The sequence below is a fragment of the Pelobates fuscus genome, chromosome 3 (assembly GCF_036172605.1).
Source record: "Pelobates fuscus isolate aPelFus1 chromosome 3, aPelFus1.pri, whole genome shotgun sequence".
Classification (NCBI taxonomy): domain Eukaryota; kingdom Metazoa; phylum Chordata; class Amphibia; order Anura; family Pelobatidae; genus Pelobates; species Pelobates fuscus.
The window spans coordinates 263748858-263773926 of record NC_086319.1 but is presented as its reverse complement, the minus strand read 5'-3'; the positions used below and the strand labels follow the sequence as shown (position 1 = coordinate 263773926).

General features: G+C 38.9%; 1 protein-coding gene across 1 annotated transcript; it reads left to right on the top strand.

Annotated features, from left to right (window-relative positions):
• The first annotated feature begins 365 nt into the window (after positions 1–365).
• Positions 366–24716, top strand: SLC39A14 (solute carrier family 39 member 14). The gene is made up of 10 exons (XM_063448474.1): positions 366–504; positions 752–838; positions 2067–2311; positions 5758–5938; positions 6817–6986; positions 11565–11687; positions 16797–16973; positions 17233–17440; positions 18540–18724; positions 23823–24716. Exons 3-10 carry the CDS (start codon positions 2069–2071, stop codon positions 23967–23969), a joined length of 1434 nt encoding a protein of 477 aa, XP_063304544.1. The 5' UTR covers positions 366–504; positions 752–838; positions 2067–2068; the 3' UTR covers positions 23970–24716.
• The last annotated feature ends 353 nt before the right edge of the window (positions 24717–25069 follow it).

The window sequence follows — 25069 nt, the reverse complement described above, 5'->3', positions numbered from 1 at the left end:
CCTTAAGTTTGGAATTAACCTTGAATCCTCAACAATTCTCGCTTTAGTAAATAACGATGTTAGGTTCGCTCCAGTTTTGGCGTTTATTTACTAAACGCTGAATGCATCAATCCAATCTACCTGGTAAATACCCCAGAGTCACTCACGTGACAGAAGGTTCCATCAGATTTACAATGGAACACAGTGTAATGCAAAACAAGTGCATTCCCAACAGATCAATGAACTATAACCAGTGGATATGGGCAGGTCACATGACTGTATTTGTCCATTTGGGCTGAGAGGGCGGGCACTACGGCCGGTTACATTCATTGTATAACATTGCACATAATCACGCCTCCACCGGGCGTCACGGAAACTAGGCGGGCTTGTAGGTGTCCTGACGTCATTGCTTAAAGAACCATCTCTGGATCTCCACGTTGCTGGTAGATATAGAGCGGCTGTGAGAATGAACTGCTGCACATCCAGCGGGGCCTGCTAGGGGAGAGGAGATCGCCAGCTGGTAGAGTAAGTGTGCCTATATTAATGTCTGTGTGGCCTGATCACCAAGTCCATATTACTGTCTGTATGTCCATATTACTGTCTGTATGTCCTGAACACTGTGTGTCGATATTACTGTCTGTGTGTCCTGATCATTGCATGTGTGTCTGTCCTGATCACAGTGTCTCCATGTTACTGTCTGTCTGTCCTGATAATAGTGTGTCCATAATGCTGTCTGTATGTCCCGATTATAGGGGTGTCCTTGCTATTTCAGTCCGTATGTCCTGATGATTGTGATTCTGCATCCTGACCACCGAGGTCTCAGTGTACCAACACAAAGTGCTTTATTGAAATACGGAAGGTAACATTTTTAGAGTCGGGTTACAAAATGTGGTTTCATGTTGTCATTTTACTAAAAAATATTAACATGGACGTGCACTTCATCATTACTCAGACTTCTTTAAATTCAACGCTGATCTAATAACTGGAAAAAAATGCCTGATTTTTAGTATTTGTGATATCTGCTTTTATCTATAATTTTCCTGTCTGAATGCCTGTGCTACATGTGTGGGCAGTCCGTTTCTATGGTATACACCTTGTTGTGTCTGTTTTGGTAATGTTGATGTTATCTGCAGCTTTGCTGTACCTTTCTGTATACCTTTTGTACAGTAGCTGTGTGTTTTCAATGTGTAGCTGTGGCCCTCTGCCATTTAGGACCTGACGCATGTCTGTTTCCCCTGCTCTAACCACTGCCTGCATATCTGTTTTCTCCTATAGGAAGATAAGGAATGTCTGTGACTCTCTTGCCTCACTCCATCTGCAAAATGCTCTCTTGTGTTAACTCTCTGCATACCTGTTCTTTCTGTTAGTAATAGTGATGACTATATGTGCCCCTGTTGTATCCCACTGTCTGCTTACCTGTTCCCTTTTTTTTTTTTTTTTTTTTATGGTGAGGACTGCCTGATTTTATTTTAGTAACCTGTACGCGTGTTGTGTCAAATGCCTGCACCCCACTTCTAAATACCAGCTGGATATTGTACCAATGTCCTAACGGTGAGGACTGTCTGCGTCCTTGCTGTATCCAAAATATTTATTTGTTTTAATCCTTGTACCCTGTTATCTTCTCCTGCTGTATCTCGCTGTGCACAGGGACTGTATGTTCTATGATCTGACTCTCTGTGAGGAAACATAACTATTAAATCTAGGTACTGCTATTATATGTTCATTCTCTATCATTCTATAAGCCTGATCATTATCTCGTAAATTGTAATTCTATATTATACATCCAGACATTCTATGGCATGGTGGAAAGCTGTAGGTTCCTAAAGGGTGACCACTTTTCTTTCTAATTGCTCAAATCGCTTGTCTACCCCAAATAACAGACTCTGGTGTCTCCTGCTATTCTTAAATCCCTAATCTGTTAATTCCCTGGTAGCTTTTATTGTGTCTATTCAATATGTACCCTACATTAATATGACTGTAATACTATTTTCCTCCCTCTATGTACTTTGAGAGTCTGCTACTAGACTAATCACTGGCATACCATTCTTGGAACTTACACTGCTTTCTATCTATTTTTGTCTTTTTAGATATGGACATGACGCTGCTATGGACACTCCTTCGATTTTTGCTCTTGCCTATGGCCCTCCTTTCTTTTTCTTTGGCAGAAGATGCCCTTGCCAACTCAGGCCATGCACTGAGTGCCGCTTCCTTTCTGCAGGATATTCTTCACAAATACGGTGAAAATGAGACCCTCTCCTTGCTGCAGCTGCAATCTCTTTTGGAGAAACTGGAGTTAGGAAAAGGAGGGGGCAACCCTAACAATGTGTCTCAGGTGAGACCCACTATGATCTGTCAGAACATCACTACAATAAGCTCTTGAGTGCAATGCACAACACTAGACATTCACATGATTAACATGCCTTCTGAACATTGTGTTTATCCATAATTGTTTAAAAGAAACGTTATGGGGATTGATTCTAGTTTGTAATTTATTTTTAAATTATTGCAGCACTCTCCGATACAGAAATGCTTTTTGTATATTAAAATGCTTTAGCTTGTAGGTAGTGGAAATGAATATTCATTGAACCCTAACTGAAGAGCAGTGTTCTAATTCCAACACTTGTTCTGCAATCAGTGGAATAGTTGTATGTATTTATTTATTTATTTATTTTTCTAATTAAAAAAAACCCCAAAAAATAAATTTTTACTATTTTCTCTAGCATAGTATAAATTTACCCAGCTTGTAGTATAAGGTTAATGTTTCAACACATAGCTGACAAGTTGGCTTTAACAGCAAACCTGCATGTTTTCTTTTTTACATGGTATGTTGGAGCAGAAGAATGTAAGAGCAGATACATGCAGTGGTATTTATTGTAGTATGACTTGTCTTGAGTGTCAAATATTAGGTCAAAATAGCTGGCTTTGAGAATTTTTCCAGTTTGGCTACTTTAGCCTGAAACATGACATTCACTTTGCATTCCTGACAGTACAGACATTAGTTGAAAATCCTGAAAGTCATACATGCTTTAATTGGGCTATTCACAAGGACCAAAGGTGTGTTCGACACCTTGTCATTTTCTATGGGTGCACACCCTAATGCAATTTTTCTTTTCTTATCTCTTAATGCAGAGACAGTAATATTTTGTTTAATTATAAAGGCAACCCAAGCTAATTAATGCATTGTTAAAACTGATTTTAAATATGTAGTTTTAAACCTAGAGTTAATGGCATTTCTATTTGCATTCCTTACCTCCTTGGTTTCTTTTAAAAACCGTACTGGGGGAAAATTCTAAAAGTGGAGCAATCCACATGGAAATCACTAGACTGTTCCTGTTGATTTCTCAAATTTTTTTTTTTTGTAACTGCTTCGATGGTTCACGTTCCTTCATGTACAATAGACCCCTGCTGATTTAGGTGTAGTCAAAGAATGGAAACTTAATACAGATTTGCTCGATTACATACACCAGGTTTTTACACTACTGAAAAAGTGAAATGACTAAATGAGTTTCTGGATTAGTAGAAGATGGGGTGCATCTTCAAAAATAAATCCATAACATTAATAGATTTTGTTTTGCCAATTTCAGGTAAACTAAACATTTAACCTTTCTGTAAAGTTGAAGGGAAACTTCAGAGTCAAACATTGCATATTTTGTTTGCAAATGCCAGATATGTTTAGAGGCACTTTAAAACAGAACTGTCACACGTGAGATTCTTGCACTTCGCAAAAACAAAAAATGAGCTATTATTTCTTTTCCTTTTCATTAAAAACCATAATAATGCATTCCTATACTCTCCCTTTTCATGCCCTTCATACTGGGCAGGACATGTGAATTAGATTATCTGGACATGGCATGTTTATGAGATTATTTTATAAAATGCCATCCACAGAGTACATGTGTTTACGCACAGCACCGCTAAAAGAAGGCTGTAGTTTAGAGCTCTTATGGGCTGGTACCATGCTTCTGTGCAGATGCGTGAGCATGCCCTAGGCTTACAGGGCTTAGCCGAATCGCACACCGTGTGGAAGTGCAGTGCATGTAAGTACTTTATTTATTTTTTATTTAAAAATGTTTACTTCCCTCTACAGCTTCATTTGCACCAGAAAATACTGCTGTAGCCTTTACTGTTATTGGGGCCCAATGAACGTTCACTTCCTGAGCAGTGATCATTCTGCTTTAAATTTCTAATAAGCAAATGCTCTACTTTAATTGTAAACTATCACTAAACCAAACCATATTAGTTTATTGAGTACAATGTAGTAATTACTTGTCATAAAGTTATTGGCAGACTTGCATGGTTTATGTGGAATCATTGCTTTGTTTATGGCTTGTTGAAAGTCCAAAGCGTATAATTGTTCCCCACTACTTGAGCTGCTAAGCATTAAAAGTGTGTTTTTAAAATGTACTTAGAATGTTGAAATAAAGGCATGGAGTGTGTTCTCCTGACCCAAAGCCCCATTTCAGTCAGAAACCCTCTATTTGATATAGTCATGGTTCCCACAGTCACTAACCCTGGAACTTGCTAGGATGAGAAGGGAATTGCTAATTTTAGGGTAAAATCTCCTAGAGAAGCGGTGGACGTACACCGCGTCTAGCATTAGCACAGTGTACATGCTGATGCCTGACATTAAATTAAATGATTGAATCTACCTCAGTCTGACGTCCTTAGTGGTTGTCTTTTTGACAACCACTAGTAGGCATGGAAATTGCCAAATATATTAAGTACTGTTTTACTATCTTCATTTTTCAAGCTGCATGGGGCCGCAGTTATCCTCCAAAAATCACTTCATTTAAGAAAAAGTGATTTTGGTTTTTAGGCTCTCTTTAACCCCTTAAGGACACATGACATGTGTGACATGTCATGATTCCCTTTTATTCCAGAAGTTTGGTCCTTAAGGGGTTAAAGCCCCTTTGGGTGGTATGAAAGGTCCTTCAGCTTTGGTGCAAGCAGGGTGGGTCCTGTAATGCCAAAAATAAAGGAAAAACCTAGGTATATTTACTATTATTTTATTATTTATATAGCGGCATCAGATTCTGTAGCGCTGTACAATGGGTATACTTCCAAAATCAGAACAAAAAATAAATCTACCTGAATCTGATACATTTACATTTAATTTTTTTTTTTTTGTATCTCCACTAATTTTAAAAATATTATATGAAATATTTTACACTTTTTTGTTTTTTTTCCCTCTTCCAATTTTGTGTATTTTATTCTTACTAAATGATTAGTTGTGTGTGTGTGTGTGTGTATATAATATATATATATATATATATATATATATATATATATATATATATATATATATATATATATATATATATATATATATATATATATATATATATATCTATATCTATATCTCTCTCTATCCATCTATCAGGTAAAAAAAAAAACTTTCTATCCTATAAAAATGATATAATTGTGTGGGTGTCCTTAATATAGAAAAGGGAAATTACAGTTAAATAAGCATGTATTTTAGTTTTTGTTTATTGGGTTAAAAAGTACTTCTTTGAGGGGTTAATAGTATGTATAGGTTTATTGCATCGTTTTAGTGATTAACAAAATACTTGGAATATCTCACAGGAACAGAAGATACTTTACAAGGCTTAGTCGCCTTTTGCTAATCTGTTGGCGTATGGGATCATGTATTATAACCTGGGAAATTGGGCAGGAAACGTGTACGTGCTAGCTCTAGAGTTGTTTTTTTTTTTTTCTATAATGTATTTTTTTTTTTTTTTTATGTTAATTTTTAATAAGAAAGTAATTGTCTCCCCCTAGTGTTTCAGTTCCACTGCTCTGTTCCATGCCCACAATTTGTCATCGGAGTCTGTGGTAGATGCTGAAGGTCTACAAAGCTTCTGCCCCACCATTCTGCAGCAACTTGAAACTGGAGCTTGCCGTGGGAACGCTGTCTCTCAAAATGAGACTGCCGAGGAAGGGAGACCCAGCCCAGCAGAGGGTAAGACTACATCGACCATCACCTTCTTTTCAGAACAGATTCCATTTAATATGTCTATTTACTGTACAGGCAGTATTCATTTCATGCTATAAGGAGGTAATGTAACTTTGAGTTTTCTTTTATATATTTTTATAGATAGATATATTGCTAGTGATGCTTGGCTTATTCTCCTTCAGGTGCAGTCTAACTACAACTTTCATCATCTAACTGGCAGCGGATGATTTGAACAAGTGGTCCCTATAGACTTTAGCACTGTTTATTGCCTTTCTTTGCTTTTTCTTTATCTTTTGCATCCATCAGTGCACTGGATCTTTCCAGCACACAGGTTATGTCCTCAGGATCTCCTCACTTGAGGCAGGCTCTGCCATGAAAATGGAAATGCAGATTAATCTTTCTGCTCTCATGTGAGATGATACTGAATGCAATACTTGTTGGGAATGCTGACGCTAAGAAACTGTGCACTAGGTCAGAGCTGTCCCCTGTCATTTTTAGAGGACCGTACATCATTCATGTATATAGACAAATGGTCTGGCCCTATGCAATACATGGTAATTGATGTGAATCGGGCCAGGGGATATGAAGACTTCTGAAGGGTCCAGACTTTTAAAGACAAGGACTACCTAGCTGGAAACCAGTCTGTTGTGACTCGGGTGCACTGACCAGCTTTATTAAAGTTCATCTATGTTTTATATATATATATGCAAAAGATCAAAGATCTATAGCCCCTTGCAAATACCTGGACAGCCCTGCTAGCCTGTATCATGCTCTATGTTAATATTCAGTGCTTTTTCCACTTCACAAAAAAACAAAAATCCTTTTGCTTCATTTCATCCTTCATTGCTTCCATGCTTCCCTCACATTGTGTTCTTGTCCCACAGTCTGGGGCTTTGGGCTCCTGGCCGTCACCCTGATCAGCCTGTCCTCTCTCATGGGTGTCTTCTTTGCCCCCTGCGTAGAGAAGCCCTTGTTCCGCCGGCTACTCATCTATTTCATCGCCTTGTCCATCGGTACCCTGCTGTCTAATGCACTCCTGCAGTTGATCCCTGAGGTGCAGTAATTACCCACACGACTACACGCATAAATAAATAAAACTATCACATTGATTTCCCTCACATAAACACAGGTTTAGGCTTGAAAGGACAATAATGATTTTTTTCAGTGCAATAATGTTTGTCATCACTAGAGGAGGCCACACTCTATATAATCATTTCATGTAGATTCTTGTGATCTCGGATGGTGAGGTGTATCTATTCCTTGGTGCTTTTGCGGACACTCATAAACTCTCAACATTCCACCACCTGCAGTGATAGCATCTAGCTGATCATAATTGGTGCATCTGTCTGATCTTTCCTTCAATCTCTCTTCCTTTGCTCTCCCTGGATTGTATTGGTTTGACTTAAATTTCTAATTTGATATGTCGCTGCCTTTACTCTCTAATGGACTCTGTTGGCGCTATATAAATGGCGATAATAATAATAATAATGGACATACTGCAGCATATAGATTTATGGTCAGCATGACTGTATATGTATACTCTGTGCATTGCTCTCTGTATTCTGCAGGCTGTGCATTAGCAATGTTTTGTTCTTCATATGACAATTTTTTTAATCTTGCATTTTAATTGACATTGTTGTTATGTTAAGCTTGTAATTAATGGCTGTAGTTTTAGCTGCAGCCTCTTCTCTGTGGATTTTGTTAGACTTGGGATTGGGCTGAAATTCTGGATAAAACGATTATTATTTTAATCCATTTTATGTAGTTACCCCCTGATTGTGTGTCGGTGGTACAGATACATCAGACACAGAGTTGGGGGATACAAAGAGGAGTTGTTTTACATTCAAACTGCTTTGCCAACTGAAACTAACCAGCAGGGATGGAAGTCTTCTTCTGTCAGCGAGTTACACAATGTTGATTACATATCTCAGAAAGCTTTACCTAGTGTAAACATTCTCCGAATAACTATTTTTTTGAAGGCAATTTATATGTTGTAACCGATTTCTTGGTTGCAAAGGTGAAACATTTACATTACATATAAGAGCAAAGTCCAACATTCAGTGTTTACAACACTCTGTAGACTATTAAACTCTGGGGTTACTTTAACCACTGTCTGTGGATCCTTTTTATCCATGCAAAGTATTACTATACAGTATTGCCATGATACCAGGGTTGTCAAACTGCATGCACACAGGTTTTTGATGGAGATCAGTTACCGCCATTATCTTCCTGGCTGCAGCTGGGAATGGCCTGTGAGAGTTGTAGTCCAGTAATCTACTGACATTACCACAGTTCAATGCTCTATGTCAGTGCTCCCCAACCTTTTTATCGCCGCGGACCGGTAAACATTTGATAATTTTTCCGTGGCCCACTTGTTTTGATTTAATAAGACAAAAAAAAAAAACAGTCACATATATTAAAAAAACACGCAGACACATACATAGTCAGAAAATCACAAACACAGTCACATAAAGACATAGACTCAAAATTGTGTGTATGTGTGTGTGAGCGGTGCAGTGTGTGTGTGAGCGGTGCAGTGTGTATGTGAGGGTGGCAGTGTGTGTGAGAGTTGCAGTGTGTGTGTGTATGGGGGGCAGTGTTTGCGGGGCAGTGTGTGTAGTGTGTGTATGGGGCAGTGTTTGGGGGCAGTGTGTGTAGTGTGTGTATGGGGGCAGTGTTTGCAGTGTGTGTATGGGGCAGTGTTTGGGAGCAGTGTGTGTATGGGGGCAGTGTGTGTAGTGTGTGTATGGGGGCAGTGTTTGGGGGCAGTGTGTGTAGTGTGTGTATGGGGGAGTGTTTGTGGGGCAGTGTGTGTAGTGTGTGTATGGGGCAGTGTTTGTGGGGCAGTGTGTGTAGTGTGTGTATGGGGCAGTGTGTGTAGTGTGTGTATGGGGGCAGTGTTTGCGGGGCAGTGTGTGTAGTGTGTGTATGGGGCAGTGTTTGTGGGGCAGTGTGTGTAGTGTGTGTATGGGGGCAGTGTTTGCGGGGCAGTGTGTGTAGTGTGTGTATGGGGCAGTGTTTGTGGGGCAGTGTGTGTAGTGTGTGTATGGGGCAGTGTTTGTGGGGCTGGGTGTGTAGTGTGTGTATGGGGGCAGTGTGTGTAGTGTGTGTATGGGGGCAGTGTGTGTAGTGTGTGTATGGGGGCAGTGTGTGTATGGGGCAGTGTGTGTATGGGGCAGTGTTTATGGGGCAGTGTGTGTAGTGTGTGTATGGGGCAGTGTTTGTGGGGCTGTGTGTGTAGTGTGTGTATGGGGCAGTGTTTGTGGGGCAGTGTGTGTATTGTGTGTATGGGGGCAGTGTGTGTATGGGGCAGTGTTTGTGGGGCAGTGTGTGTAGTGTGTGTATGGGGCAGTGTTTGGGGGCAGTGTGTGTAGTGTGTGTATGGGGGCAGTGTGTGTAGTGTGTGTATGGGGCAGTGTTTGTGGGGCTGTGTGTGTAGTGTGTGTATGGGGCAGTGTTTGTGGGGCTGTGTGTGTAGTGTGTGTATGGGGCAGTGTTTGTGGGGCTGTGTGTGTAGTGTGTGTATGGGGCAGTGTTTGTGGGGCTGTGTGTGTAGTGTGTGTATGGGGCAGTGTGTGTAGGGCTGTGTGTGTAGTGTGTGTATGGGGCAGTGTGTGTAGTGTGTGTATGGGGCAGTGTTTGTGGGGCAGTGTGTGTAGGGCTGTGTGTGTAGTGTGTGTGTATGGGGCAGTGTGTGTATGGGGGCAGTGTGTGTATGGGGAGTAAGGAGGGTAGGGAGGCTTTTTTTTATTTATTTAATTAAATATAATATATTGATGTCCCCCCTCCCTTCTTACCTTTACTGGGAGGAGGGGGGACATTTCTTAGTCCCTGGTGGTCCGGTGGGGATTCCCTGGTGGTCCGGTGGTGGTGAGATGAACTCTAGCCCAGTTACAGGGCTAGAGTTCACTCTCGCGAGATTTGGAGCGTTGCCGTGGTTACCGCGGCAACGCTCCAAATCTCGCGAGAGGAGGACCCGGAGGAGCTGCAGGTAAGAGCTCCTGGGTCCTCTCTCCCTCCCCTGCCGGCTGCCAGCACCGTGCCTGCGGACCGGGGAGGGAGATCTCTGATCTCCCCTCCGGTCCGCAGGCACATTGCAGGGCTGGCACTTGGGCAATGCCAGCCCTGCATTCGCCGGCAGGCTCGCACACCCCTGGGCGGCCCGGTACCGTTTGATCCACGGACCGGTACCGGTCCGCGGCCCGGGGGTTGGGGAACACTGCTCTATGTAATAGACTAGCTGGTTACTGCCTTTGTGAGTGCTGGTAGCCAATACAATTCCATGCTGGCTATGTTTTAGAGTTGCAATCCGTTTCAAGGTAACAGATTCTCCTCTCTCTCCTAATCTGTTGAAATTTATTGATGGACAACTATTGGGATTTAATCACTAATTGGTTCTCTCGTTTCTTTCCCTCTTCTTTCTTTGGTATGCATTTCATCTCCCCCATTCATTAAACCATTTGTTTTCTTTTCACATTATACTTCTGTGTGTCTGTGTGATTTTTGCATTTTTTTTATTATTTATTTGTGTTTTGGGCCTCCTCACTACCTTTTTACCATGTTATCAATACTGTCCTGGTCTCTGAATCAAATCTCACTCCTAATTCCTTCCACTTCTTCATATTCTAATTCACTTCCCTAATTGGATTCTTTTTTTTTTTTTTTTTTTAATTCTCATCCTCTTTAACATTTTTTTTCTTTCTTCGTGCTTATCTTTTGCTTTCCTTGATATTTCTCAACTCAATTTCTATCTTTATAACCGCTATACATTTCCTTCTATTTTTGTGTTCCTCACCCCCGCCCCCATACTTTTTCCTCATTATGAAACATTCTTCATGTATCTGTTTCCCCCTTCCCACATCCCATACATGTTTTAATTATTTTTCTTGTTCTCCTTCGCTCTTATGGTTCCTCCCTTACTGTTGCTACCTTACATGTCTGTCATCCTTTTTCTTTGCCACGCATTATTTAATTCTGTCTTATTTTGTTTTTGTTATGTTTTGAATGACTGCCACCCCCTCATTGTGGTTTTTTTTTTTTTTTTTGGGTTTTAATCACTATGTCCTTCCATCTCTTCTATCTGTGGCATGTCTGTCACATCCATTCCTCATGCCTTTGTCTATGTGTCCATGGCTTCCTCAGTGTGGGGCTATGGATTCCTATGTGTCACAGTTATCTCTCTGTGCTCCCTCCTGGGAGCTGGCGTGGTCCCCTTCATGAAGAAAGCCTGTTACAAGCGTCTCCTCCTCTTCTTCATTGCTCTCGCCATTGGGACCCTATATTCCAACGCTCTCTTTCAGCTCATCCCCGAGGTATGGGGTACATTGGGTACCACATGTAACGGAGTAGAGACACTGTGCTGCATGGATGGACATGTGTTGGAGAGCTTGGTGTGCATGATGTATAAATACATTCATTACTTGTTTGAATTATATGGATGGATGTCTTTGTATGAGGCACTGATCAATATATAAGGTGGACTCTCATTTTGAATCTATTTTTGTAACTAGAATATCATACACTGACCCTACACCTTTCACTTAAGTTTATAACTGGATGTCTGCTTTATGTGTTTGGGAGCCTTGTTTCTCAAATTAGAGAAATCTTATACTTTGTACCTTCTCCATCACAGGCATTTGGTTTTAATCCATTGGAGGACTCCTACGTTTCCACATCAGCAGTATTATTTGGTGGCTTCTATCTCTTTTTCTTCACAGAGAAGGTTTTGAAGATGATATTGAAACAGAAGCATGAGGTAGACTTTCAGACACTTGTTTTTTCTGTGGTAGATGTTAGTAGGTGATTCCAACATACTGTTACTTATTGTGATGTTGCAGAAACAATTGAGTCAGGGCAATTATTTATTTATTTATTTAAAAGTACTTTCCTGTTTTGTTAAAACAATAATTTGTGTGGAAAATTGGACCTTAACACTGCATCACTGCATGTTTACTGGACATGATTTGTACTTTTCATCAATCATATTTTATTAAAATAGAATGCAGTAAAGGAACTATTGAACAAATGTATTTAATAAATTGCTCTAAATATTTGCACAGAGTAGTAGGTAAAAGTATCAGTGATGCTTTCATATCCCCTCCTTTATTTCTCATAAATTGCCCCTACTGCCGCGCGTGCATTCAAACCGCCCATAGGAAAGCATTACACAATGCTTTCCTATGGACGTCCAACGTGAGTTCAATGCAATTTTCACACTGAGAATAGCGGAAACTGCCTCTAGTGGCTGTCAGGTAGACAGCCACTAGAGGCTGGATTAACCCTCGGTTCTCTGAAACTGCTATGTTTACAGCTGCAGGGTTAAAACTAGAGGGACCTGGCACCCAGACCACCTCATTGAGCTGAAGTGGTTTGGGTGCCTATAGTGGACCTTTAAGGTCAAAGCAGGTGATCTGGAACCATAACTGACTGAGATTTTCAAGTTAGGCTTAAATGTGATATCTATATTGTGAATTCATTATACATTCCTGATAATTTTATCTTTAGTAAATAAAAAAATACAACACACAAAATAAATGAATTTCTACCTATGGCTCTACAGGACTTGACTCTGTAGGAGAAACATCTCCGCCTATAAAGAGTACAGTTTGAATTCTCTCTGCTTATTGTAAGAATTATGGCACACAAATGCCATTAAGGTATTCAAATTCATATTTAGGTTATGCAGTATAGAAGCACAGAATGCAAAGCTTTTACTGGGGTACAGTTAGACACAAAATCTCTATTTTAAACAAATAAATTGGGAATAAAACGATTAGGCATGTGCTTACAATAAAATGGGTTAAAGACTGGAAAATTTAAAAAATGTCTCTGGTCTTGTGAAGAGTTCACAAGGGGTGTTTGCCAACATTACTCTATCTCATAGCAATAGCTGTATTTAAACTTACAGAAGGACACCGTCTCTTATGAAAATACCCTGTAACGTGCATGAAACTTTTTTTTTTTCATGAGATGCTCCGTTTTCTTTTAAATTTAGGAGATTTAGGAAACAACATCACAATCCAGTTTAGCCCAGACACGGTATAAATACTATTAAAGGAATACCATTGTGCTAGGAATACAAGGCTGTATTCCTGACACTTTTTTGCTCCCTCTGCCCCCCCCCTGCCTTGCGCCCCCACTGCCCGAGTAAATAAAGGATTAAAATCCCTTTTATTTACTTATCGAATCCGACGTCTGGCAATGAGTGGGCGCTAATGCGCATGCGCGGCAAATGCTGTGTGCGCGTAAGTCCACCCCATAGCAAAAAGCATTGAATCAATGCTTTCCTATGGCGAAAAATCTGATGCGAGGACGTACAGCGTCAGATACCGGATCAAGGTCTGTTTCAATATAGGAAGCGCTTCTAGTGTCTGTCTGATAGACAGTTACTGGAGGCAGATTTAGTGCTGCAATGTAAACATTGTAGTTTCTCTGGAACTGCAATGTTTAACATTGCAGCACTAGGTGCAAAAGGGACACTACACCCAGACCAATTCAATTAGATGAAGTGGTCTGGGTGCCTACAGCGTCCTTTTAAAAAGTAACTGTTCCCTTTTTTAAAGCAGAATTGTCATCTGAGCTAGTCTCTATTATTTTCCTTGCTTCTGTTCAGTTGTCCTTTTAAAGGAACGCTCCATACACAAAATGTTCAGTTTACTGAAGTATGTATTGCATGTATCTGGAGCCTGTCATATGTGTAATAGTTTATAAAAAGGCTCAATTCAATTTTTTATAATTGGGGGCATAAACACCTGTCCGCCAGTAAAGTTTTCTTCCAATTCTGTGCTTCATAGGGCTAGGGTGCTGGGCTAGTATGTGCCTGCCTTCCCCCTTCTTAATGAGCTTTATCGTAATTTCATCCTGCTCTCACCGCTGTCCAATCCAATGCTTCTCATAGAAGAGCATTGGAAATCTATGCAAATGCATTGTGAGTGACTCCTAATCATTCAAATGCCTCTTACTGGAAAACATTGAATTCAGTTCTTTCCTATGAGCTACCACTAGAGGCAGAATTAACCCTGAATGTAAAGTTTGCAGTTAAAAAATAAATAGAAAAACATGTTCTGGGTGACTATAAATGTCATATATGGAAATGATTCAGTGATATGACTCGCAAACCCAACCAACTACTGTATAGGGGTAATTTAAATGTATTTTTTTTTTTTTTTTATTCTTACATTTTTATTGAAAATATTTTCCATAATAACAAGAGAGTCAATAGACATACAACAACACAAAATATATTCGATTGATATGAGAGACACGACATCTTGTAGAAAATCATCATGTATAAACAAGTTAAATTGAATATTTAAGTAGTGATAAACATATATACTAGACGGAGACAAAAAGATAACCCTTCACCTATACTGAGCAGGGAGGTTTCCTAGTAATATATTGCAACCTTCTAGATACAAATCTTATTAAAATATAACAGTACAAAAATCGCCCACTTGTAACAAATATTGTTACTGGATACTTTTACACTGTCCGAGACACAGAGCCTATGAAAGATTGTTGATAACCATAACCCTGTTTAACTGAAAAAGCAAAACCAGAAATGGATTATCGATAACTGTTGGAAAGTTTTTGGAGCCAGTTGGAGTACCAATCAGTTTTTTCTAAAAAAATAAATCCTATTACTTATGATGTCTTTTTCCATTGTCAATTGAAATATGATTTGATCGATCAAACGGGATTTCTGGAATGGGTTGGAAGATTTCCAATGTCTGGCAATAATATATATATATATATATATTTTTTTTTTTTTTAATTCTTTATTTTGTCAGTGTTTAATTTTAACATGCAGGTTAGCACTGCTACAACGGCAGGTGCAAACCACATTTCAAGCATAGCTTTACATTTTTGTAAACCCGTGAGGCAATGAACATGATATAAGAACAAGGTGAGAGCAGTTAAAATATTGGTGACATGCCTTCCGTGCTGTGCATGGTTAGATTCGTCTTTGCAGTGCTTGCCATTAACACTATTTTCATTATATAGTCAGGTTTATTAGACCCACAGGTCAGCCTTGGTATCAGGGGCTTAGAGTGCCGTTGAAGCCAACGGGCATATGGCCTTAAGTCAGTGGCTCTGTAGTGTGTGGAGGTCGTGAGTCAATGAGGGTGCATCACTACGATTGAAGTGGCGCTACCTGTTATTGACCTGAACGGACGTGTTGAGTCAGGCTTGATTACATCGTTCACCCGCATCTCGGTTTGGGTCTTGGTGGGTGTACCGTGCAGGTCTATAGGTGAGTGTCGTTGTGGGGTGACTTAGCATGTGCTGATGCGGGTGGGTGTGGCAATAATAATTTTAACTGCAACAAAGCAGTGAATAGCAAAACAAATATATTTATGCAACTTTAATTGCCAATTCAAGTGTAGAAGGGCTGATGCCGGATTTTTATTGAGTTTATTAAGTAACTGTATAGAAGATATTAAATGCCCACGACCAAAGCGATTTAACTACTGGACAGGCCCACCATATATGAATGTATGTGCCCGGGTACGTACCACATCTCCAGCAAGGAGTCGTGTGTATCATACATTTTGGCCAGTCTTATTGGGGTAAAATACCATCTGTGTAAGACCCTGAAATGTCATTCAGTCAAATTAAGACAATGTATATATTTGTTTGTATATATTAAGGAGGTAAGCCAATCATTTGGGGGAATCTCTAAATTTAATTCCTTCTCCCACATATTAATCAATTTCTGGGGGATGACATTAGAACCATAGAACAGAGAGATAGTAACAGAAATGACCTTGGAGACTGATCGGTAGCAGAGTAGACTTTCCAGCTTCTTTGCCAATGGGAAGGAGGTTGGAATAACACATTTTTACATGAAATGTTTAATTCGAAGATAAGTAAATATTTCTCTAGAGGGAATATGTAAGTTATCCACAATCTGTTGGAAGGGCAGAATAATGTCTCCTTGCATAATATCTGAAATAATGAATGAATCATTATTTCCCCAGTATCTCAAAGAAAAATCTTCTATAATACATTCTAATATATTAATTGTGCAAAACCCAGTATTTTCTTAATTTCTGCCCAAGCTTCTAGAGATTGAACCAAAGTAGATGGACAACTTATGGTAGAATCATTTAAAATCTCCCTGTTATCCATAGCGGATAATAATGGCAAAATAAATATAGGTAATGCTTGAGAAACTAAGGCCACCCTGGGATAACTTTTTGGATAGAGGGGTAATTTAATTCAATCACCAAAGTTCCATTCCTGGGTATGGCATTATGGAAGTAATTCCCAAGCATGCCACAACAGAACATGAGCTAGCACCTGGAGCATCGTGGGGCGATGATCTCGCCTTTAACATAAAAGTGCTGCTGGGGTATGTGCATTTTAAGTTTTTTAGTAGCATTTACTGGAGTGAAGGAGCGAAACGTGGTTACTTTTAGAGAAGTTACTCTCCATTAAAGAAAGTATTATTTTCACTACTTCAGTTATCTGAGTGGATCTCCGATAGGACCTGTACTACATTTTATTTTGCAGATCGCTTACTTCCATTATTTGAGTTCTTGAAATACATATGTTTTTTTTTAGATTACTATTCAAATTTAACAAAAAAATAAAAATAAACATTAAAGAAATACATCTGAATAATAGACCAGGTTAAGTGAAAAGGCAAGGAGCACATCATACAGTATTCATATATTCGTATATCTACACTCTTAGTCACGCTAATTACAGTCCCAAGGCGTAACAAGTAATTTATTTATTTTTTCTTTTCCTTTTTAAGCTTTATATCCTCTGTGTTGTACTCTTGCCTGTTCTGTTCTATCTACCTGTCAGAAAGATCTTCTTCTTTAAATTAGGTCACCTCTCCTTTGTCTCATTGCAGCATGGCCATAGCCATTTTACTACAGAAACCAGTAAACGTGATGCTGAGGAGGGCGTGACAGAAAAGCTGCAGAATGGTGACCTGGATCACATAATCCCGCCACCCCTAGGCAGTGAATCCGATCTTCGTCCACACCTTGTGGATGATAAGGTTGTTGTGGGTCCTTTGGCTGTACAGGCAAGTTCAGGAGAGCTTTATATATGAAAGAGAATGGATCAAAGTGCTAGGCCTCGGTTATTGGATTCAACAAAGTACAATAATAAAAATTATACAGTCGGTTTACCACAAATATAATCCATTATTAATGCTATGGGAAAATTTACAATAATCCTCACATATTTCTTTGTCTTAAAATACAGTGAGAAATCTTTCAGATTATGAACATTTTAAGATGTCTTTGTAATCCTAAAATTCTATCCTTCTGTCACCTTCATAGGATCTCCAAGGGCAACAGAGCTCGTGTTACTGGCTGAAAGGGATCCGTTATTCTGACATTGGCACACTAGCCTGGATGATAACACTAAGTGATGGACTACATAACTTTATAGATGGTTTGGCTATTGGAGCCTCGTTTACAGTATCTGTCTTCCAAGGGATCAGCACCTCCATAGCCATCCTGTGTGAGGAATTCCCTCATGAGCTTGGTACGGATTTGCTCCTATTATCAAGGGAATTGATGCTTCCCAAATATTCCCTCCTTTTTAAAGACTGTACATGAAATATCCTGATTTACTTTGGCCCTTTATGCTCTTCATAAATTCAAAGATGGGCTGAGTTGGCAAATCAGAAGCTAATTAAAGGCACTGCACAGCTTGGGCATACTTTCTGAATGCTGGCTGCTAATCTTCCTAACAGTTGCTCTTTAATACTACCTATGGTGTAGATACTTACCCACATTGGCTTTCTAAACTTCAGTTAAACCTTTTAATGCAGGCATACTCGTATACAGATTGTATGCATCAAATCTGAACAAATGTTTTCATCACAGGCCTTACAGAATTCTACAACTCAAAATAGGGAATATCTTTCCATAAATAATGCTAAGTAGATCCGGTTTAATTAGAAAACAAATCTACCTGGTGCATTGGAAAATCACCTTACCTAACCATCACCGTATACATTTTAAATGGGAAGTCTGGCCAGCTTAAATGCATATAAAGTTACAATATACAACATATCTTCCTTGATATGCATTGCGAATTTTGCTCAGTTTATGAAATTAGGGAGTGGAAACGAAAAAAAATTTAAAATAAAATGTGCCTCTGGAGGCGCACTGCAGTTTCAGAGGGACATTATATTGTTAGGAATACAGTTTTGTTAGTGTTCCTTTTAATTTCCTTCACAATACACTTAGAAGATGGAGCATTGCCTAGTGTTTAGTAAAGAAGGACATTGATTTACTGTTGTACTGGTTTAAACTAGTTTACTAGTTCGTGCCTTGGTAGATGAGGGACCTATTGTACTTTCTTTGCATTTGATGCGAATTAATTTTGCTTGTCAGAACACTTTAATTTGCCCTTTAAAGGAAAACGTCCTACACAAATGTCCCCTGTTGAGGTTGTTGTTGCTGCTGTTATGTTATTAATAATATTATTTAATGGTGAATAATCCATATGCCTGCCCTCCATGCCTGGAAATATCCCTATCTACATATCTTTCTGTAGACCACCGTTTCATACAGCCAAGTGTTTTTCTGTGTCAGTTCTCCATTGTTTGATGCATGTTCTTGTTTTTGTATTTCAGGTGATTTTGTCATTCTGCTTAATGCTGGGATGAACATTCCTCAGGCTCTGTTCTTTAACTTCCTGTCTGCGTGCTGCTGTTATCTGGGCCTGGCCTTTGGCATCCTTGCTGGCAGTCACTTTTCCTCTAACTGGATATTTGGCCTGGCAGGTGGCATGTTTCTGTACATAGCGCTTGCCGACATGGTGAGTTTGGGACCAGAATAATTGTTCACCATTTATTTCCTTTTCCTCCACACTTATTATATACCGTTTTTCTCGCAATTAAATGGTCTTTCTAAAGATGCCATTATTTTCATCACATCATAATTTACTGTAAATTTTTTTATAAAATATGATGAAAAAATGATTGGTTTGCTGGGCCTATGTTGCCTTTGAGACTGTATAGCAGCCCTGGAATGAAAAATTAACCCCCATCATGGACCATTTGTAAAAGTAGACAACCCACGGTATTCAAAATGGGGTATGTCCAGTCTTTTGTAGCCGCCACTTAGTCCCAAACGCTGTCCAAAGTTACACAAAAACTGCACTTTTACTGGTGATTTCATTGTTGTGATTTCAAGTTTTACTGTTTTAAACACTCATTTGTGTTCAGCGAAGTCTCCCGAGTATAACAATACCCTCCCTGTACAGGTTCTATGGTGTTTTGGAAAGTTACAGGGTCAATATAGGGCTTGCCTGATTCAGTTTGCCAGATTGGTTTGCTGCGTCTGTGTTGCCTTTTGAGAACATATGGTAGCCTAGGAATGTGAAATAACCCCATCATGATATACATTTTTCAAATGTAGACAACCCAGGGTATTCAAAATGGGGTATATCCAGTCTTTTGTAGTAGCCCCTAAGTCACAAACGTTTTCCCAAAGTTAGCTGTTTGTTTTCAAGTGTGTGTGTGTATATGTATATGTATGTGTGCATACATATATATATATACACACACACTTATTTCCTATATATGTATAATATATTATAATTAAATCATTTTTATAATATATTATACATATGTAATGCATATATATGAATTCATTATAAGTGTATTTTGAGATGTGTATATATCTCAAAGTACACTTCTAATGAAATTATATATATATATATATATATATATATATATGTGTGTGTATAATATATTATAAAATGCTTTATTTTATAACACTCCTGTTTTATTTCATAACAGACACTCCTCACTTACTGACCGGGGTTCTGTTCCTACGACCCGGTCATAGAACAAATCGTTCGGTAAGTGAGGAGTTCGAGTATTGCAACAGAGCAGGGAATCCTTTATGTTCGGGGAAGTTTCCCCAAACCTAGACATGTGCACCAGAGCAGGGAATTCCCATGACTGCTCGCACTTACGCCTGGTCGTAAGTGCGAGCCGTCGTAAAACAGGTAGGTTGCTAAATGAGGACCACCTGTATATGTATAATATATTTATTTTATGTATTTTTTTTGCAGTCTGATCACTCAGACAGTCCCCCTGCTGGCCGGCCCTAGAGTCCTATTGCGGTGATGTGATCATGGTGATCACATGGCCCTGGAGGGCCGGGGTGGCCGTAGCTGCTGCAGGGGGACTGCTGGGGTCTCCAGCAGTCCCCTCCCCCCCCCCCCCGACCGTGATCGCCAGTCCAGGGCTCCTATTTGCCGTGGACGTACTGGGTAAGTCCACGGTCCTTAACGACAGTTTTTTTTTTTTTGTTTTTTGTCGGACGTACCTAGTATGTCCATGGTCGTTAAGGGGCTATACATAGATATGTATATATAATTTCATTCTAAGTATATTTTGATAAAAAAAAAAAAAAAATTATATATATATATATATATATATATATATATATATATATATATATATATATTACTGTACTCTGGTCCCCAGCAGTGTGTGGTGGGGGGGGGGGGGTGGAATTCCACGATGCCTCGATATCAAGGCATCGTGTAATACCCATAGAGCGGCTGGAAGCTATCACAATTGCTTCCAGTGCTCAAATTTACCATGGACGTATGAGGTACGTCTGCGGTCCTTAAGGGGTTAACCCATTCCCGACCGGTGCCGGACATTTTCCGTCACCCTTGTCCTTCAGTTAAGGACCGGTGACGGAAAATTTTCGTCATTTACAAAAGTTAACCCGAGATCGCCGCGATCGCGGGGTTAACGGTGCTCCGGTCTGCCTCTGTATTAGAGGCAGACCGGGAGCACCCGATCGGGCTGCCCCAGCTCATGTGCCTGCTCTGACAGAATGTCAGAGTGGGCACATGTGCTCAATGTACTTACCTTCTGCCTCCCTGCACTTCCGGGTTCTGTGTGAAGTGCAGGGAGCCGGATCTTCAATGATCCTGCCCCCTGGTGGGGAAAAAAAAAATTAAAGTTAAATCCCACCCCCCCTTTCCCCTGTTTTAATAAAATTAACCCCTTCCCTGCCAATTGATAACTGACTACAGTGATCAATTGGCAGGGAATACATTTTAATGTCATCTTTCTTTTTTTTTTTTTTTAACCCTCAGGGGTTAAATTTATTGTATTAATTAATTTAAATATTTAAAAATTATATATTTAGCTAGCTGAGATGGGTGGAAGTTAGTGGGGAATTGGGGAATTGGGGAATTTGGTGTTAGGGTAACTAGGGGTTAACGTTAAATTTTTTTTAAATAAGCTTTAAAAAGGTAAAAAAAAAAAGTTTTAACTGTTTTAGTAACGTTTAAGTAAAAAAAAAAAAAAAATACCACCCCCTTTACCCAGTCTAAATAAAAATTAACCCCTTCCCTGCCAGTTGATCACTGCCTACAGTGATCAACATACAGATCGCAGTATTATACTGTGATCTTATTTTTTTTTAACCCCTGAGGATTAAATTTTATTTATTTTTTTTAACCCTCAGGGGTTCAATTTATTTAATGAATTCATTTAAATATTTTATAATTATATATTTTGCTAGCTGGGGTGGGTGGGAGTTATGGGGAAATGGGGAATTTACTGTTAGTGCTGCTTACTGCTAGTTAGGGGTTAACGGTAAAAAAAAAAGCTTAGAAAAATGTTAAATCTGTTAAAAAAAAAAAAGTTTTACGAAAGTTTAGGAAACTTTAAAAAAATTAATAAGCAAAACAAAAGTTTTAAAAAGTAAAAAAAGTTTTAAAAAGTTAAATACATTTAACATTTACAAGCTAGCGGAAAAATGATCCCACGCTAAGGTTCAAAATATGCCTTTTGAAATACCCTGGGATGTCTTCTTTAAGAAATGGTATGGCTTTATGGGGTATTTGGATTATATAGCCTGGTAAAATACTTTAAAATGGGACATGGGCACAGCGTTAAAGTTTGAAAAAAAATGGAATGGCTGTGTCCCAAATGTGCCCCTCCGATGTCCACATATACCTGGCAAAGGTACATACGGGGGTATTTTTGTACTCCGCAGACATAGCTGAGCAACATATGAAGTATTATACAGTGGTAGTACACATAAGGTTTGCAAAATATACTGTGCAAACTCACTTTGTGTGTCAAAAAGGCAGAAAAAAACGCTTATTACCACTACACCTAGTACAAGCTAGCGGAAAAATTATCCCACGCTAAGGTTCAAAATATGCCTTTTGAAATAGCCTGGGGTGTCTACTTTAAGAAATGGTAGGCCTTTGTGGGGTAGTTTGAATTTAAAACCTGCGAAGATGCTTGGAAATTGCACATAGGCCCAGCGTCAAAATTCAAAGTTCTGTAAAATCTGATATGGCTTGGTCTCCTATATGGCACTGTAGCTTCACAAAATAGTGCCAAAGACATTCATTGGGGATGTCTTTTTTACTCAGAAGACTTAGCTGAGCATAATTTGAGGGTTTTGAACTTAGTGGCACATATGAAATATACAAAATGCCCAGCAAAAATGCAATCCGTATGTAAAAAAAAAAAAATGCCCCAAATTATTTTTTACCACATACTTTGGCATATATTGGTGAAAAAATGGGGGCATGCTAAGGCACAATATGCACCTTATGAGATACCCTGGAGTGTCTACTTTTACAAATGGTAGGCCTTTGTGTTTTTTTTTTTTTTTTTTTGAACAGTCAAACTGTTATAATACCCCAAATGGAAGCATAGGCTAATTAAATCCGTCTCTCAAAATTCTACTGTGAATACTGAAAAGGACAGGTCTCCTATATGGCACTGTAGCTTCACGAAATAGTGCCAAAGACATACAATGGGGGTACCGTTGTACTCAGCAGAAGTAACTGAACACATAATAAAACCTTGTACAGGAATAGCACACACCAACTTTACAAAATACACATGAGAAGTTCTTTGTTATAAGTTTGTGTGCCAAAAACCCCAATATACTAATTTTTACTCCAATATTTAGCAGAGATTGGCGGTGAAATGGCTACTTAGAAAGTGTCAAAACAACCTTAGGACAATAGCCTGTGATGTCTACTTTATATAAATATATACGTTTGTGTGGCAATTTTGTTTTCTTTTATGGCTATTAAGCTTACAAGACAAACATACCAAATTCTAAAATCGCTCCACATTAAAAGTTTATTTTACTCCTTGTGCTTTGTGACCTGTAACTACCAAAAAAAAACTGAAAATCCCAGACACATTATATATTCTGTAAATCAGAACAACTAAATGAATTTATTTTTAATTACTTTCTTTAACCTGCACTAATTAGGCACACATTATTATTGCAAAAACTGTACAAAAAACACACAATTTTTAATTTTTTTTGCCTTTTTCTGTATTTTTTAAATAATAAATAAGCATTTATATTTATATATTATATTAAAGCCCTTTCTGTCCTCTAAAAAACAGTATATAATATGTGTCGGTGCAATAAACGAGAGAGATGCAAATTGCAGTTGAACGCAAACAGCCAGAAAATGCAAAAATTGCTTGTGTCATAAAGCGTAAGACAAGCTTCTGAAGCTGTGTCCTTAAGGGGTTAAAGGACAACTGTCACCTCAACGCTATTATTTAATATAAATCATAATATTTTGAAATGAAATAAATTATTTCCTAAATTAAATATATGTAAACATTTGAAAAACTCATCCCTACCTTAGTGAAGCAGGGAAGACCATAGAGACTAACTTTTGGAATCAAACACTATCTGACTCGAGGTGTATGTATATGGAATAATGATCCTGTCATACTAAAGATAGGGATGGATATTAAGATAGTGCTGAGGTGATTGTTCTCTTTTAATAATTCCTGTTGGAAGATGCATTGGTTTTTGTTTTGTTTTTTTCTCTTTTTATTACACGGTTTTGGTTTGCCTTGTTCTTGCTAACTTGCCTCTCTCACTAGTTTCCTGAGATGAATGAAGTTAGTAAGGAAGATGAGGAAGGAGGACGTCCCCTCACCGCATTTCTAATCCAGAATGCTGGCCTACTCACTGGCTTTTCCATCATGTTGCTGCTGACCACCTTCTCTGGCCAGATAAAACTGGGATAAGAGGAATGAGATCTACTGAACCATCCAACCAACCAACGTATTTGTTCTTTATTTTTGAGCCTAGGATTTTTTCTTCCCTTTCTAATGGACCAAAAGGGGAATATAGTGCAATGTTTTTATCCCCGTCCCTACCAAATATATAGACCAAGGGTTGGAGATTAAGCAGGGTGCTGCTACCTATCCGACGAACAAACTAATTCCAACACGTATTCTGCAGACTGCCCAAACGTCCATTCTTAGAGTTGTCTCTATGAACTTAGGTGGTGAAACGAAGAATAGAGTCCTATTCAGACTCTGTATACCTTGCTTATTAAACTTTTCTTGAAGGCTCTCCCACAACCACCTTCACCATCTTACATTATCTGTAAGTGGAAGAATAAAAAATCCATCCCATCCAATTAGAGGAGAAAGCACAGTGACTGGACTGCTGACTGCACTTAGAAGCTTTATCTTATCATATTGATAAGTAGCTATGGTTTAAATTCTCCTTTCAATGGACCAAACACCCTGCCCTGAGTGGATGAAGTTCTGCCGTATCTACAGCCTGCCTAACAGAAGGTTACTTTGTTCAACTGCCCCATGTAGCAAATTGCATCAATCCTTTTTTTGTGCAGTCCTGACCCATTCTGTGTTTTTCCTGAAATATACTTCCGTTATTTTTATTTTAATAAACACAGGGACTTCTTGCTCTGCACTGATGTACCATGCAAACACACGTGTTATGCTGCTGCTTCCTTCATATCCAAATCAAGTTTTGTCTTGTTTTTTATAATATATATATATATATATATATAAGCTGAGCTCTGCAAAGAAATTGTATGTTAGTTTACAGACGTGTGGTTTCAAATACACTAAATAACAGAAAAGCATATGCAAAATTGTAATTGCAGCCCTTGTGGATGATTTACTAAAGGGGTAATAAAACATTTCACTGTTAAACTTGCCTTTAGTCCAACATGTATGTTTGTATTTCAGTCTAGATTTTCTGCCAGTAGATGAATGCAGCCGTTCTACTGACAAACTGATCAAAAGTAAGAAGATTGCCAAGTTTGGTCTTCGTAACCTTCCTCTTTAGTGCATGCCTATGCAGTTTGATTTGT

What these genes read in the sequence shown, in the direction of transcription:
- SLC39A14 (XM_063448474.1), top strand. Translation starts at nt 2,069, where the DNA reads ATGGACATGACGCTGCTATGGACACTCCTTCGATTTTTGCTCTTGCCT. An exon ending in TATTGAAACAGAAGCATGAG is followed by an intron (nt 11,688 to 16,796) that starts GTAGACTTTCAG and finishes GTCTCATTGCAG; the next exon opens with CATGGCCATAGCCATTTTAC. An exon ending in GGAATTCCCTCATGAGCTTG is followed by an intron (nt 17,441 to 18,539) that starts GTACGGATTTGC and finishes TTTGTATTTCAG; the next exon opens with GTGATTTTGTCATTCTGCTT.